This window comes from Saimiri boliviensis, chromosome 5, assembly GCF_048565385.1.
Source record: "Saimiri boliviensis isolate mSaiBol1 chromosome 5, mSaiBol1.pri, whole genome shotgun sequence".
Classification (NCBI taxonomy): Eukaryota; Metazoa; Chordata; class Mammalia; order Primates; family Cebidae; genus Saimiri; species Saimiri boliviensis.
The window spans coordinates 53,769,288-53,785,182 of record NC_133453.1 but is presented as its reverse complement, the minus strand read 5'-3'; the positions used below and the strand labels follow the sequence as shown (position 1 = coordinate 53,785,182).

Genomic DNA, 15,895 nt, shown 5'->3' with positions numbered 1-15,895 from the left:
ACCTCTGTATCAATACCATCTATAACTATACTGTGCAATTTGGGAGCATTAGATACATGTGGCAATGAAAAGTATTTTTCAAGTTTAAATTTAATTTTTCCATCATACTAGTCATATTTCAAGAACTCAAGAGCCACATATGGGTGACACAAGTATTCAGACAGTATAGATATGGAATATTTTCATCATTGCTGAAAGTTATAGTAGATAACACAGATTTATTACATCCCTATCAAATGATCATCTAGCCTTAGTTTTCATTCCTCCTAATCGTCATTTACTATTGCATTTTAGGACAGCCATATTGTTAGGTTGTTCTTGAAGTTTCTTCCATATATTTATCCTAGATATTTTAGATGTATGAAAAGATTTATTCTGTATAGAGAGTACTTTACTAAAGCAACTGTTTAGAAATTTTGCTAATAATAAAGATAGTCTAAACTGAAAGAGTTAGAACTAGACAGAATTAAAAAATTAAGTTTCTTAAGGAATCTCCTATAACTAAAGAATAGAACTGATTCATGTAACCATCTCCATACTAGGAATTTAGGTAAAACTCAGAAGAAAAGAAATTCAACTATAGAAATATCTTTATGCTTCACAAAAATGCTGAAATGCATAAAACCTTTAATTTTTTTGGTTTCTATGTGCTAAATCTAATGCAATTATGGAATTAAGAGATGTGTATCTAACATCTCTGTGAGCATAATCATTTCATTTTCTATTAAATCCAAATATATCCATAAAGGCTGAAAGATGAAAATCTTTAACTAGTCTTCAAGTTTTAGAGGAAGTAAGGGTAGAGAGTTTAGGAAACCTCCCAGTAGGAACAAAATTAGTGATGGCACAAGACCATCTGAAATTTGGAGTATTGCTCACAATGACTTAATCCATTCCTGTTTTATTAATGCCAACAATTGGAGGAGCTTCCACGGAGCATATAAACACATAAAGACTGTAAACAGTGAACTGACTCATCTTTCTGTAAATAATAATAACCTTGTGTCATCAAGAAAACTACCTGACAATGTTTCTCTTTTAGCTACTCTTCTCTTTTAGAGTGGTCAGTATATTTAGAATAATTTCTGTCTAAATAGGATTAAGAATAAAAATGTTCAGCACTCAAAATTTAAATCTTTGAGGAATTAAGGTGAGTATATCAGTTAAGATTAGGTTAGTCAAGGTATAGCTAAAAATCCAAGTCATAACAGCTTAACAAAGATAAAGGTATATTTTTATTCTGCATAATACAGATTTACAGTTCAAAACTGGTATGATGGTCCATGGCTATCAGAAACACAAACTTTCTGTTCTATAATTCTTAGGTGATGACTTCTATTACTAAGTATGGCTTCATGTTCACAACGCGGCTGCTGCAGCTCCAACTATCACTGAATCCATGTCTTGGGCAGCAGCTATATAGAAACTGAAGCACAAAAAAGGTTCCTTGTGATAGTTAAGATAGGCCCCCTCTGACAACTTTCCTAGAAGCTCTACCTGACAATTTCTACCGACATAACTTGTCCATCCGTAGGAAGCTGGAAATGGTTTCTTTTTTTCCAGCTAGACTATTTTTGCCACCACATGATAGGGGTTTTATTATCAAACAAGAAGCAGGCAATGAACACTGGATAGCTAGTTAGCAGTCTCTGTCCAAATAAGTGAACTACCTTTTCTTTGTGCTAAACTTACATTTTTTCACAGGCCATACTGTATATACTTAGTGATATTGAAAACAGAGTTGTGTAGCAGTAGAGAGCATAGGATGAAGATTATCTGTGTTCCAGTTTGCCCTAGACAGTTCCAGTGTATAGCACTTGTATCGACATAGTTATTATCAGTGTTTTCATTACTCTCTAAAGTATCTCAGTTGAATAATAAATTGTATGGTCACCTTAGCTATTGTAAACTGGCTAGAAAATTTCTAACACTTCCTAGCTCTGGTGACCTTAGTAAATTGCTAACTTTTATAAACTTACTGTATTAGGTACCTATTGCTGAATAAGAAATTTTATACCCCAAATACATCAGCTCAAAACAACAAACATTTTCTCACAGTTTCCATGGGTCAGTAATTGAAGAGCTATTTAGATGGATGGTCCTGGCTGAGGGTCTCTCTTGAGGTTCAGAGGCTGGCAGGAGCTGCTACCATCTAAGAGCCTCATTAGGAAGCAGGATCCAGTCTGAAAATTATTTGCTCACGTGGCAGTTGGGAGGAGGCCTCAGGTCTCATCACGTGAGTTTCTCCATGAGGCAGCTTGTGTGTCCTCACAACATGGCAGCTGGCTTCCCCTCCAAGAGAGAACAAAAGGAAGCATCAGCGCTTTTTATGCCCTAGCAACAAAGTCCCACACTCAGTTCCTCTTTATTCTATTCATTAAAAGCAGTTCACTAAGTCCAGCTCACACTCCAGGGGGTACTACAGGCATATTCTACCATGCCTGGGTAAATTTTTTATTTTTTGTAGAGATGGGGGTTCACCATAATGCCCAGGCTGGTGTCTAACTCCTTTGCTCAAGTGATCTGCCCACCTTGGCCTCCCAAAGGGCTGGATTACAGGTGTGAGCCAACACACATGGTCATGCTTTCCATTTTGGTGCTTTGAATCTCAGTTTTATCTATCTTCTATCATAGATTATACAAACTCTGAAAGATAAGTTTGAAAAAGCACTGTTCTGGAAATACGACCACAAGGAAGGTGCTCAATAAATGTTTAACTCTAGGATGAAATATGGTTGGATATTTAAAATGTAAGTTTGACTCTAGTAGAAACACTAAGTTTTAATATATATTTATGATACATATGTATACGTATACATATATAGAGAGAGAGTTAGCGAGAGGCAGGGTCTTGCTCTATTGCCCAGGCTGGAGTAGTGTGATCATAGTTCCCTGGAACCTCGAACTCCTGGGCTCAAGCAATCCTCCTGCCTCAGCCTTGCATGTTTGCAGGGATGGGGTCTCGCTATGTTTTCCAGGCTAGTCACAAAAGTCTGGCCTCAGGCATCTTCTTGCCATGGCCTCCTAGAGTGTTGTGATTACAGGCATGATTTACCTTGCCTGACCAATGTATATTTTCTTAATCTACTCATTAACTTTCTCTTCACACTTGAGTTAATATAGTTATGTCACTGAATTCTTGCTATGCTGCCAAGGCTGGTCTCAATCTCCTGGGCTCAGGTAATCCTCCCACTTCTACCTTGCAAAACAGTGGAAATATGTTCGTTATTATGAAGTCTCTGGACAATGGAATTAATTCCTAAGGTCCCTTAAGCTCCGAGGATATAAAGGATATAAGGTATGGTTCCTAAGAGAAGTCTTCCTAGGAGACAGGGTGATGAGGCTTAATACAAGCAAAGAAAGAAGAGCAGGAAGCAGCCACTTTGAGAACATGGTGTATGTTTGCATGTAACAGAAGGACGGAGGCTTGTGGAAAATGGTTTCAGAGGAGAACTCATGTTGCCCAGGAAGATGGAGCCCTTTGAGCAAAGATGGTACTCTGGAGAAATGTTAAGTAATTTTTTTTTTTTTTTGAGACGGAGTTTCGCTCTTGTTACCCAGGCTGGAGTGCAATGGCGCGATCTCGGCTCACCGCAACCTCCGCCTCCTGGGCTCAGGCAATTCTCCTGCCTCAGCCTCCTAAGTAGCTGGGATTACAGGCACACGCCACCACGCCCAGCTAGTTTTTTGTATTTTTAGTAGAGACGGGGTTTCACTACGTTTACCAGGATGGTCTCGATCTCTCGACCTCGTGATCCACCCACCTCGGCCTCCCAAAGTGCTGGGATTATAGGCTTGAGCCACCGCGCCCGGCCCTGTTAAGTAATTTAATGTGGCTGAAGCTCCTTTGTGAGGTGGGACATGGTAAGAAGTGAGAATTGAAAGCGTGACAATGCATAAGATCACCCTGAGTAGAAATGCTGTGACTCAAGAGCGGAGACTTGGGGAATCCTAGCACTGAAGGGGCAGTTTAAGAAACGTGGCCCAAAAAGGTGACAAGTTTACTGCCTGCCTTCTATTCTTTTCCATTCACCCAAAGAACTGAAGTGCTGGCCACAATCTTTTCTGATACAGATCAGATAGAAAAGGGCAGCAATGGGAGTGGAGGTGGTTATGGGGGTGAAGAGAGACCAAGTAAATCTCCTTAATAAACAGCCAAGAGAGGAGTGGCAGGAGTAAGACAAACAGCAATAAAAATTCTAGGGCAGGGTTTAGTGGGTTAAAGGGTCCAGAGAAATGGAGAGTAGAAGAAGGGGATTTCTGAAGTTTCCACGGTTTATGATCGGAATCTCCTTTGAGGTTCTTTGAGAGAGAGAAAATTTGAAATTCCTCTTAAATTATGGACTAAGTTCCTTTGCTTGCAGAAACAGAGCTGTGTGAAGCCCTGGTCTGATTATGATTATTGAAGGAACTGTTGAATAGACACAAGGGGAACTAAGAGGGAGTAATAATACTCATAAAAATTTACTATTGCTACCATGCTAAACTCTAGTTGTAAAAGCATTAATAGCAACAAGAACTGTTCAATTATGAGAGACAGACAGTAGTATTATTTCCCTTTCACAGATAGGAAAACCGAGGCACAGACTGGTTGGATTGATTTGCCCAGGGTCGCACAACTAGCACTTGGCAAAGCCAGGAATGGAACCCAGGTACTTCATTTTACAGAAACCACTGGAATCAAGATTTTTACTAAAGTATAGTGTAGTAGTGGATAAAATTCAAAGTCAAAATTATTTTTATTATCTAATATTTTCTAAGAAAAGGATTATATTCAATGGATACTCAATGTATACACAGAAGTTCTTGTTTTAAGTTGGAAGTCTGCTATAATGCAGTTTAAAGAGTAGTGTCATGGGGTAGGGGATGGGTATCACCATTCTTTCATAGAATGAAACATTCTTTTCCCTCTCCCATGCACACAGTACCAGGTGTAATGTGAATTCTGAATCACCACTGTCTGAATTGACATGTTCAATAATACAATTTGCAGGACACTGTGTGAGTGGCTGCTCAAGCATGGTCAGGCTTACAAAGAGATGCCTGCATTTATAACGCCGAACTTCTGAAGGCACTGGGTTAGTCTGCTTCATAGTTTCCTAATTGAAATGTATATTTAATTTTTTTTTTTTTTTTTAGACAAAGTCTCACTCTGTCACTCAGGCTGGAGTGCAGTGGTCCACAATACCACAATATCTTGGTTCACTGCAGCCTCCACCTCCCAGGTTCAAGCAATTCTCCTGCCTCAGCCTCCTGAATAGAATGGGATTACAGGCACACACCACCACACCTGGCTAATTTTTGTATTTTTAGTAGAGATGGGGTTTTACCATGTTGGCCAGACTGGTCTTGAACTCCTGACCTCAGGTGATCCAGCCACCTTGGACTCCTGAAGTGAGGAGATTACAGGCATGAGTCACCCTGCCTGGCCTGTTTGTCTATTTTTAAAAAACAAAACCAAAACAAAACAAATTCCTTGATTTTCAAGACTGCTCATTCAAAATAAACTCATTAAAAAATGGCTCAATAATAAGTGCTTTTAGTAGCTGTTTGTAGTCCTATTGGGGGTGTACTGTTCACTCAAGTTTTGGTGGGTCTACATGTGCTGTCATTTCTTTGGCTTCTTCCTTTCCCTGGTCCTCTCACATTTCTTCACTCCACCCTGGTCTACTGGACACCTGTCCTGGGATCAGAAGTTGAGGAGTGGGAGACTTACTGGATCTAGCCAGAGTTTAAACTCTTCTGTCTTCCTTTCCTGGATGGATTTTCAGGTAGACGGATTCTCATGTTTTTAACATATAAAATACCCTTTGAGTTTATGCATACATATCTATAGCCTCTTTGGTGTATTAGAAAAGAAGGCAAGAAATAAGGTGTATTTGCATTTATGTGTAAGGATTTGTGTAGGAGTTCCTCTCTCAATCTAAAAGTAATTTCTTTTAGAAAGATGCTGGACCATGCCTTGTAAAACATGCCAAAGATTTTGCTGTATATTTTTTAGTCAAATTTTAAAATGGAAATATTTAATGCAACTTTTTTTTTGGCAGAGTCGTACTCTGTTGCTCGGGCTGGAGTGCGGTGGTGTTATCTCAGCTCACTGCAACCTCAGCCTCCCGGGTTCAAGCAATTCTCCTGCCTCAGCCTACTGAGTAGCTGGGACTACAGGCACATGCTGCCACACCAGGCTAGTGTTTTGTATTTTAGTAGAGATGGAGTTTCACTGTGTTGCCTAGGGTTGTCTTGAACTCCTGAGCTTAGGCAATCCACCCACCTTGGCCTTCTAAAGTGCTAGGATTACAGGTGTAAGCCACCATGCCGGGCCTTTTTTTTTTTTTTTTTTTTTTTTTTTTAAACACAGGGTCTTGATCTGTCACTCAAGCTGGAGTGTAGTGACACACTCATGACTCACTGTAACTTGGAACTCCTGGCCCTGAGCGATCTAGCTGCCTTAGCCTCTGGCATAACTAGGACTATAGGCATGCACCATACTCCCAGCTAGCTAATTTTTAATTTTTTTGTAGAGAAGAAGTCTCCATATCTTCCCCTAGAACTCCTGGCCTCAAGCAATCCTCCTGCCTCAGTCTCCCAAAGTGCTGAGATTACCACTATGAGCACCTGGGCCTGGTCCAATAAATACTATAAATTCAAATTAGGCATTTCACTTCCATTTATATACATATCCCTTTACAGGATTATTTGATAGTTATTAGTGTATATTGTCACTGAATTTTAATAGTTACTTTGGGAAAACAGAAATTTCTATTCTAGTACTTACTTGTAAGTTATTAAGGTCCACACAATGCACTTAATCTTATTCAACAGATTGTGTAGCACATGAAACACTGAAATGTGGAAGAGTCACTTCTCTGTGCAGTTTGCTCATTTCACCTGGTATTCATTCATTGATTCAACATTTTATAGATGTTACTATTTGCATGGCAAGGTGCTAGAAAATAGGAATACTAAGAAAAAGGTCAAGGTTCCTGTCCTGAAGGCCCTCTCTCAGTCCAGTGTCGTCAAGGCTTGGTGGAATACACCAGTGGCAAACAAGCACGAGCGGCCTTATTTCACTGGTGTGCATTCCTTCTTCCAGCGCTGAAATCATGTCTATCCGAATGTCCTATATCAACAAATCAGTTTTTTCGAATCATACAATTGTATCTAACAAACTGGGAATAAGGCTTCGGTTATTCTGACTTGATTTTAAACCATCATTGCCCATTCTTCGCCCTACCAATCCTTTCTTTGACTACTAAAGTTATTAAGCTTTACACATCTCATTTACAAGAGGCTATGCTGCCATTCTGGAAATTTGTAATTAAGTTCAGTGTTTGTGTGTGGGGTGGAGTGTAATTAACCACTGATTAGAGTTGCGTTCGTGAGAGCCTGCCAGGCTAAGTAGCAGAAACACGAGAAGCGGATAAAAAGCTTTCCTCATTTTTAAACAAAAGTCGCACGGAAGTTCCCGGCGGGACAAGGGCACGTGGGCGGCCCTAACTACTCCCGTGGACGCGGCTGGATTGGGACGCTGGATCGTGGCTCCCCTCCCCCGCCCCGGTTCCCAGTCTGAGGCCTTCGTCCAGAAGCGGAGCCGCTGACCCAGGCTCAGGGGCTGGGAGCCTCCGCACAAGCTCCCGGGCCTCGGGACAGGCGGGGACTGCACGCACGGAAGTGCGCTGGCCTCCCTCGGGTGGAAGGGCGCCTCTGCTCCCCAGCTTCCTCCTCCAGCTCCGCGGCACCGCCCCCCGGGCGGCTCCTCCTCCTCCCGGTCTCCTCCCAGTGCCGCCGCGGCTCCCAGGCCCGAGGTGCGGCGCTCCCTCGGCAGTTCCCAGCCTCGGACGCTGCGTGGGGCGGCGGAGCGGGAGGGAAGCGAGGGGCCGCCTGCGCTGCTGTCCCCGCCCCGTGCGCTCTGCGCCCCTCTTCCCTGGCGGTCGCTCGGAGGCTCAGCCCTCCTGCCTCCCCCGGCGCGGTCCCGGACTCGCCGAGAAGAGAGCTGCTGGCAAGTTTGGGCGCGCGCAGGCGGCGGGCCGCGGGCACCGGGCGCCTCGGTGGGGCGCGGGGAGGTGTCCGCCGCTCCGGGCTGGGCGTCCCGCGCGCACTTCGGCGATGGCTTCTCCGCCGCGGCCACGGCTGCGCCTCGGTCCCCGCGGCCTCCTGCTTCTCCTCTCGGGACTCCTGCTACCTCTGTGCCGCGCCTTCAACCTGGATGTGGACAGTCCTGCCGAGTACTCCGGCCCCGAGGGAAGCTACTTCGGCTTCGCGGTGGATTTCTTCGCGCCCAGCGCGTCTTCGTAAGTGGCCGCACTTGGAGCCGGAGCCGGCCCCCTCCCCCACCGCGTGCACCTACCCGGCGTTTCTCCCCTGGGATTGATTTCCGAGAGATCCCGGGGTCTGTCTGTCCTACCCATCCTACCCCCTCAGAGTGGTTTATGTCCTGGGTGGAGGAAATATTTGGGAAGATTAACTCCCCTTGGTACCCATCACCCAGTTACACCCCACTCCTCGCCTCTTAACATTGGTTAGGGGCAGCGGGAGAGCTTTAAAGCAGACCTGTGCTCAAAATTCAGGGAAAGTGGGAAATCAACAAAGGCTGGTCTTGCGGGACTCCCCGCCCGCTGTGCCATTGTCGAGGATTTGCAGTGAGGCTCTTGGTAGCCTTTTTCTGCTTTACAGACTTAACGCCGGTCCTTTTCATTCTCCCTCAGCAAGCCCTCCCCCACTCTTTCTGCCTCTGCCTGATTTTGTTTCTTCTCACTCCTTTTGCAGACATGCTGATGACTTAAAATGACCATATTGCCCCACGGAATTCATTGTGTCTTATCTCTGGGACTGTCAGACATTTGCACATTTGAGATTGAACAGACGAATTGAATGTGTCATCTGTTCTTTTTATAGTGATTCACTATTTAGGTCATTGTTCAGAAGGTACAAGGGTGTTTGCTGAGTTTTCACTCACTGCAGGTCATTAGAATACTGCAGCATTTAATAATTCAGTTATGTTTTCAAGTTGCCAGCGTTCCGCGTTGCAGGGACCGTCAGATTTGTGGCAGTTATTATCATTATTGTCACTAAGTCTCCGACTTTACTGAATGCTGACGTCATTCTCACCATTCCACCCCCATATTAGCGTAAGGAATACTGTTCTAATGAGTGTTCACTGGTTGTTTTATGATGTTTAAATCTTGTTTTCAAAAGAGAAACTGTTCTTAGGGTGGCATCTAAATGCTTAAATATTGTAACAACATATTTTTGTTTCCATATTTGCTGTGTAAGATATCCCTTCGGGGTGAGGTGGAGGGTAATCTTGACGGTTAGTACTTGGATAGGATCATTTTCCACTACAGACATGCCTAATTTGAAGATGGTCTCTTTTTTCTGTGACTGTTAGAACAGCAGAATTTAGCCTTAGTGTTTTTCTGAATGTTGTCGCGTATCATTCATTTTGGTAACAACCTTTGCAGCAACGCATAGATTGGATGCAGTGAATGGAAACTTTGTTAGTGGAGACATTATTTTATGTAGCAACCTTCGTTTTTATTTGTCAGCAGTTAGAGTACTTTCTATGAGACCTCGGGCATAGATTTTCCAAAATGATAAAAATAATCATTAACTTTGGCAACATTTACCAATTTCACATTCCATTTAGTCATTTTAGTCAGCGTTACCTTTTTATTTGTTACTGTTTTAAACCACAGGGGTGAATACCAAACATTATCTTTAAACATTTTTGTTTCCAGATTCTTTCAAGTGTATACCTCTATGATACAGAACATTTTAGTTGCTCCGAAGGGTTCAATTTTAGATTTAATTTGTACAGAAATTCTAATGATTTTGAAAATGTATGTCTTTTGTCAAAGATTAGCAGCTATTTAAATACTTTAGGAGATGCGGTGGCTCACGCCTGTAATCCCAGCTCTTTGGGAGGCCAGGGCGGGCGGATTGCCTGAGCTCAGGAGTTTGAGACCAATCTGGGCAACACGGTGAAATCCCATCACTACAAAGAAATACAAAAATTAGTTGAGTGTGGTGGTGCACACCTATCCTAATCCCAGCTCTTCTGGAGGCTGAGATCGGGGGGATTGCTTGGAAGGTGGAGGTTGCAGTGAGTGGAGATTGTGCCACTACACACTGGCCTGCGTGACAGAGAGAGAACTCTGTCTCAGAAACAAAAACAAAAACAGAAACACAAAACAACAAAAAACTTTAAAGTTGATGCAGTGTTTTACAAATGTTACTGTTAATTCTTCAGCAATGCTCTGAGCTTAGTGTAAGATAGACGAGAAGCTGATAAACTTTAAGTGGTTTTTCTTAATGGAAAATGCAGTAATGTTGAACTATTCATATTTGTTATTGCTGATTACAAGCCAGGGTGACTAATCTTTGGCCATTACAATACAGTCATTACAATCAGTGAATATGTTATGACCTCAGAGGTTTACATGACTTCACTCATAGACCTTTAGTGGTAAGGTAAAATTGAACTTGGATTTGATTTCATATCATATTTTGAAATATTCATCAGCAACTTTGTTACTGATAGACTAGAGAGCTCTAGGTATAGGTAACTTAAACAATGGAAACCAAACTTGAGTTTTGTTTGTTTGTTTGTTTTTAAAATATATAAACAAAGGTTTTTACCTACTGAGCTTTTCAGATTTAACAAAGATTTATGTAAAATTATGCTGAATTTTCTAAAAGGGCACTTTATATTTAACAAGCATTGGAATCCAAGGTACATGGGATGCCATTTCCAATATGAATTTATTGTTATTTGGTGTTATCTGGTGTTATTTGGTGTTAAACTTCCAAAAGAAAAAGAGCCACATAATGAAAAAGTATTTGTCAATTAAAGGGCACCTTTCTTTTTTTTTTTTTTTTTTTTTTTTTTGAGATGGAGTTTCGCTCTTGTTACCCGGGCTGGAGTGTAATGGTGCGATCTCGGCTCACCGTAACCTCTGCCTCCTGTTCAAGCAATTCTCCTGCCTCAGCCTTTCCAGTAGCTGGGACTACAGGCATGCAAAGAGTGCCTTTCTTCTAAGGGGAGAAGATTCTTGAGGAGGCAGTGGTTACGACATCTACTTCTGTTGCCTTTTCCAGTTTCGGTGTCCACGTACCTTGAGGAAGCTGTAGAATTATTTTGTGACCATTTTTTTCTTTATAGAAAATTCTTATTGATTTATCTTCATAGTTTTGTTGTAAAAATTAATATTTATGAAGAAGAAGGACAAATAAAGTTCTAAGTAAAATGTTAAGGTGGCCCCTGAAAAAATCGCTCCAGAAATGAGTCAGGTTTGAAGTCAAAATTCACAAAAATAGTGATTTTCAAAATTATGAAAAATAAAACATTCACATTCTTTTTTTCTGTAAGCATTTATTTATGCTATGTTGTAACACTTACATAAAATTTAAAGGTTGGATGCAGGCCAGTAATTAAAGTCATCCTTTTTTTGTGGAGACTAATTGGAAAAATTAAAAATTGCATCCCAGGTTTAATTATAATGACATCTTATGTTAGTAAACATATTTTATAATTTGCTAAGCACTTATATCTCGTTTCATTCTATAGCCCAAACCATCAGGGCCAGTAAGGTGAAGCAGACATACTAATTCTTACAGATGAGGAAATAGAGGTGGAAGAGTTTGCAGTCTAGTTATTTGAGTAGGTTGGTGTGAGTAGAGGGTAAGGAAGGGAGGGATCAGAAGACAGGGTGTGAAATCCTTTTTTTAATTCAAATATTGAAATTTTGAAGAAAATAACTTTTAAAATTCTTCAAGTATATGTTATACAGTTCTCATTTTATGTATTTCTTTATTTTAAAATAATGCTAAAATGAATAGCACTGGATTCTTTCCTCCCCCACCGCCATTAAACACTAATGGAGCCTTATCTTACAGTTGACAGCTTGTAGAGGTGTGTGCCTTAGAAGCAGAAGGTCCTTCAATGGCTCTCATTCCTAACTTCATGTTTGCAATACCTAGAAAGTCTTTTAAATAAAACTCCTGCCCTGGCTGTATCTTAAACCTAAAAGTAGATCGCTGACTTGATATTCTAGTGGCCTAGCCTGTGAATCATTTCTCGTTGACTAGCCTGTCTTAATTCAATTTGACTGAAAATGAACTCTTCACCAAAATATGTCAGTTGCACCTCTGTTTCTATTAATGGAGGCATCCTTTTCTCTGTTACCTTGGAAATAATTTCATTTTCATCCTCTCATTTTCTGTTTTTCTGTGTCTCTCCTACTTCGCCACTTTGATATCAGTCAGTGATTAGTCAGCAGGCAGAAGATCCTAGAAATTCTTCCGTTTTAAGGTTTTCTTGATTCCATGTCTGCTTTCTACTCTTCATTTCAGTATAGGTATAACAAGCATAGTCAGTGGACTCAGGGCCTCCCCCATCGCTTTGCCCATCATTTGGCTCTTAAACCTGCAAAACATCTTATCTGCTTCTATGTGTTTTATCTTTCTGTAACACCCCTTTTCATCCTGGTATTCTGTTGTAAAAATTTTCATAACAATGCTTCCATTGCCAGAGAGAAGGTCCAAACTGCTTACCGTGGATTAAGGTCACTTGCAATCTGCCCCAACCTGTGTGTATTTTTAAAACTTCATGTTCCATTTCTCCTCTTACCGTTTTAACTGTTTTCACAACACTTTACAAAATGATGCCAGCTCATTTTTATAAACTTTAGAGTAGTTCTGGTTACACTGGTTGATTTTTCTCATCATAAATATGATACATATATATTAGGGGACAGAAAATTGTCTATAATTTAATTATTTAGAAAGCAAATCCTATATTGATTACTTCTAATTAAGGACATAGAGTGTTTTATAGAGCATTACGAAAGACAAGGGAAAATATACGAAAATTGTAGTTACTGCTTCTGCTTTATATCCTGCAGTCGTTAACTGGCATGTATATATTTTTCTTTTGATTCAAAGAAGCATTTTTTTTTTAAATGAAAAGTAAATCTGAAACTGAAATCGTAGGCTTGAAATAACATTCAGTACTATTTCATACACATTTATTTCTGTATACATGTATGATAGCTCTTCACAAGTTCCTTTTGGTGAAGGCTCATTGGTCAACTCAGAGTCAGCTAAATATATTAAACATAATTTATCTTAGAAAGGTCAGTGCTGAACGCAGCCAAACAACTTAGTTTATTTGGAGGGTTTGAAAAATGGGCTTGTCATTGTTTGGCAGGTTGCCCCTCCTTGGTTGTCAAGGTCACATTCCCTGAGTCAACTGATCTTCAAGTACACTTTGGATAGGGAGTGCATCCCAGGGGCATCCTCCTGATTGGTTTCGTTGAGCCCCTTTTCTGTCTTTCTCTCACTTCCTCCTCTGATGCCTCTCCCTCCCTGTCTCTGTCTCTTTTCTCCTTTCCTGTCTCTTGTCCTTCTCTCTCTTTCCTTTCTTCCATCTCTTTTCCTCCTTCCTGTCCATCTTTCTGTCCCCTCTTCCAAACTCAATCCTTTATATTTTAGCACTTCTTGGCATGGATGTAAACCTTAATTTTGAAGTCCCAGAGAGTTATTTAACGGCAGCATTTCCAGTCATTAGAAAAAAAAAAAATAGGATAGGGATTCTGATAATGTTGTTGGGCATACTTTTTGGAAGGAAATGGAGTCTATCAGGAGAGAGTTGCAGGCATAGGAAATTAAGTCACTCAACTTCAGAGTTACACTGCTAATCAGTGAAAACTCTTGTCAGCCTTACCTAACCCTGTGTATTCTTCCCACCTCTCCACCATTGACAAGAAATGTTTGAGCCAACTTTTCTACTCTTCTTCCTCTTTATCTCCTTCATTTCAGTTAATCAGTTGACTGTTAATGGCCCTTTGAAAAAACTGAGGAAAGAAAAGCCCTTTTAAAGACAGAATTTAAGTTTTACATTTTCTGCTCTTTTAGAGAATAGCTTATTAATGGCATCAATTGTTTTTAGGACCAATATGATGATTAAATATATCACCTTGTATTTTTGTGGTGTTTCCAGATTTTCTAAGTTTGTGTTTATTATCACCTTCAGAAAAATTTTGTTTTTGTTTTTTTGTTTTGGAGACAGAGTCTCACTCTGTTGCCCAGGCTGGAGTGTGGTGGTGCAATCTCAGCTCACTGCAACCTCCACCTCCTGGGTTCAAGCAGTTCTCCTGCCTCAGCCTCCCAAGTAGCTGGGACTACAGGTGCACACTGCCATGCCTGGCTAATTTTTTGTATTTTAGTAGACATGGGGTTTCACTGTGTTGCCCAGGCTGGACTCGAACTCCTGAACTCAGGCAATCCGCCTGCCTTGGCCTCCCAAAGTGCTGGGATTACAGGCCTGAGCCACTGCTCCTGGGCAGTTTCTTTTTAAGGTAATTACAGTGGGCATTGCTATTTCCATTCAATAGAAAAGGGAACAGAGATACGAAGTGACTCCCTCAATTGATTTGCAGTGTTTGCAACTTTCAGTTCCAAACTGTTTCTGTTAGACAGTGCTGCTTAGATCAAACACTTTTTTTCTGGTCTGTCAGTTCTCTTCCCCTAATTAAGCTGTTGTACATGTTCATTTTACATTCTTAGATGAACTTCAAGTAACAATTATTTTTATAGGGCATTTTACTAAATTTGTTTTCTGTAGTATGTGTTGCTTTTTTTTTTTTTTTTTTTTTTCTGAGACAGAGTCCCACCCTGTTGCCCAGGTTGGAGTGCAGTGGCACGGTCTTGGCTCACTGCAACCTCCATCTCTGGGATTCAAGCAATTTCCAGCTAATTTTTATATTTTTAATAGAGACGGGGTTTCACCATGTTGGCCAGGCTGGTCTCGAACTCCTGACCTCAAGTGATGCCTTGGCCTCCCAAAATGCTAGGATTACAGGCATGAGCCACCATGCCTGGCCTGTGTTGCTTTTTATTCCTTAATTTCTAAAATATAGCATCTTTTATCACCGTGTACCCAGTTTATTTTGCAAATATTTGTTTTTTACTGTACATCGTCTTAAGACTTTAACCTATGTCTAAGGTCATTTTACTTTCTCCATCTCTTCATTGTTCTGCTTTAAAAACTTAAATATCTTAATGATGACTTTAATATGAAGATGGCATTTTGGATTAAAAACTTCACTCCTCACCTTTTTTTACGCTCACAAATTTAGCATGTAGATACTGACATATTCCTTTTATGTTATTCTGCCATTTCTGTGGCATTTCACCAGTATGCAAGTCTGCACCTGGAGGTATGCTTAGGAAAACTTAATGAACATTCATATTTGTATACCTGATTACTATCATTTCATGCCTATAATGTGCACATAGCCCGATGAAAAGCAACAGACTTGTTCCTGGTCTTATCCAAGGGACTCAAGCTATGTGCTGCCTATAGAATGCTATTTTAATTCAGAGAACTCTCCTACTGGACTCTTTTTCTCTTTGTTAAATGGCCATCCCCTAATAACTTTCCAGCTCTCTCGCTCTCGTATAGTGCCAAGTAAAGAAAGTATCTGAAACCCAAAATTTAAGTAGAGATGTTACATAAGGGAATTGTTTTAAGGATAATTGAAATAATTGGATGTTTAACAGAGGATGCTTTCTGCATTTTTGAGGGGTTAAGACAGAGTGGAAATGACTTATTTATATATGGCTACTTTAAAATTGAGACATAGCTATTGAATTTACTTTGATACTCTACTGTCCATTTAGACTTCTCTTGAGTTCTTATTATGTGGCAGGTACAAAGATGAATTGGAGTATCCTGCATTCAGAGAAGCAATTTACCATAAGGTGGCAGAATAGTTTTGACCAAAAACCATAAAAGGTATTGTAAGACGGGGGTCCCCAACCCTTGGGCCATGGACCAGTATGGGTCCGTTGCCTGTTTGGGATAATGCTGCGCAGCAGGAAGTGAGCAGCAGGA

At 40.8% G+C, this 15,895-nt stretch overlaps 1 protein-coding gene across 1 annotated transcript in view; it reads left to right on the top strand.

Annotated features, from left to right (window-relative positions):
• Positions 1 to 7,822: 7,822 nt before the first annotated feature.
• The window catches only part of ITGAV (integrin subunit alpha V), a 95,403-nt gene continuing 87,330 nt past the window's right edge, over positions 7,823 to 15,895 (top strand). The window contains exon 1 of the mRNA XM_003944208.4: positions 7,823 to 8,291. Coding sequence (XP_003944257.1) covers positions 8,107 to 8,291 — 185 coding nt within the window. The 5' untranslated portion in view covers positions 7,823 to 8,106. The remainder of the gene's footprint in view (positions 8,292 to 15,895) is intronic.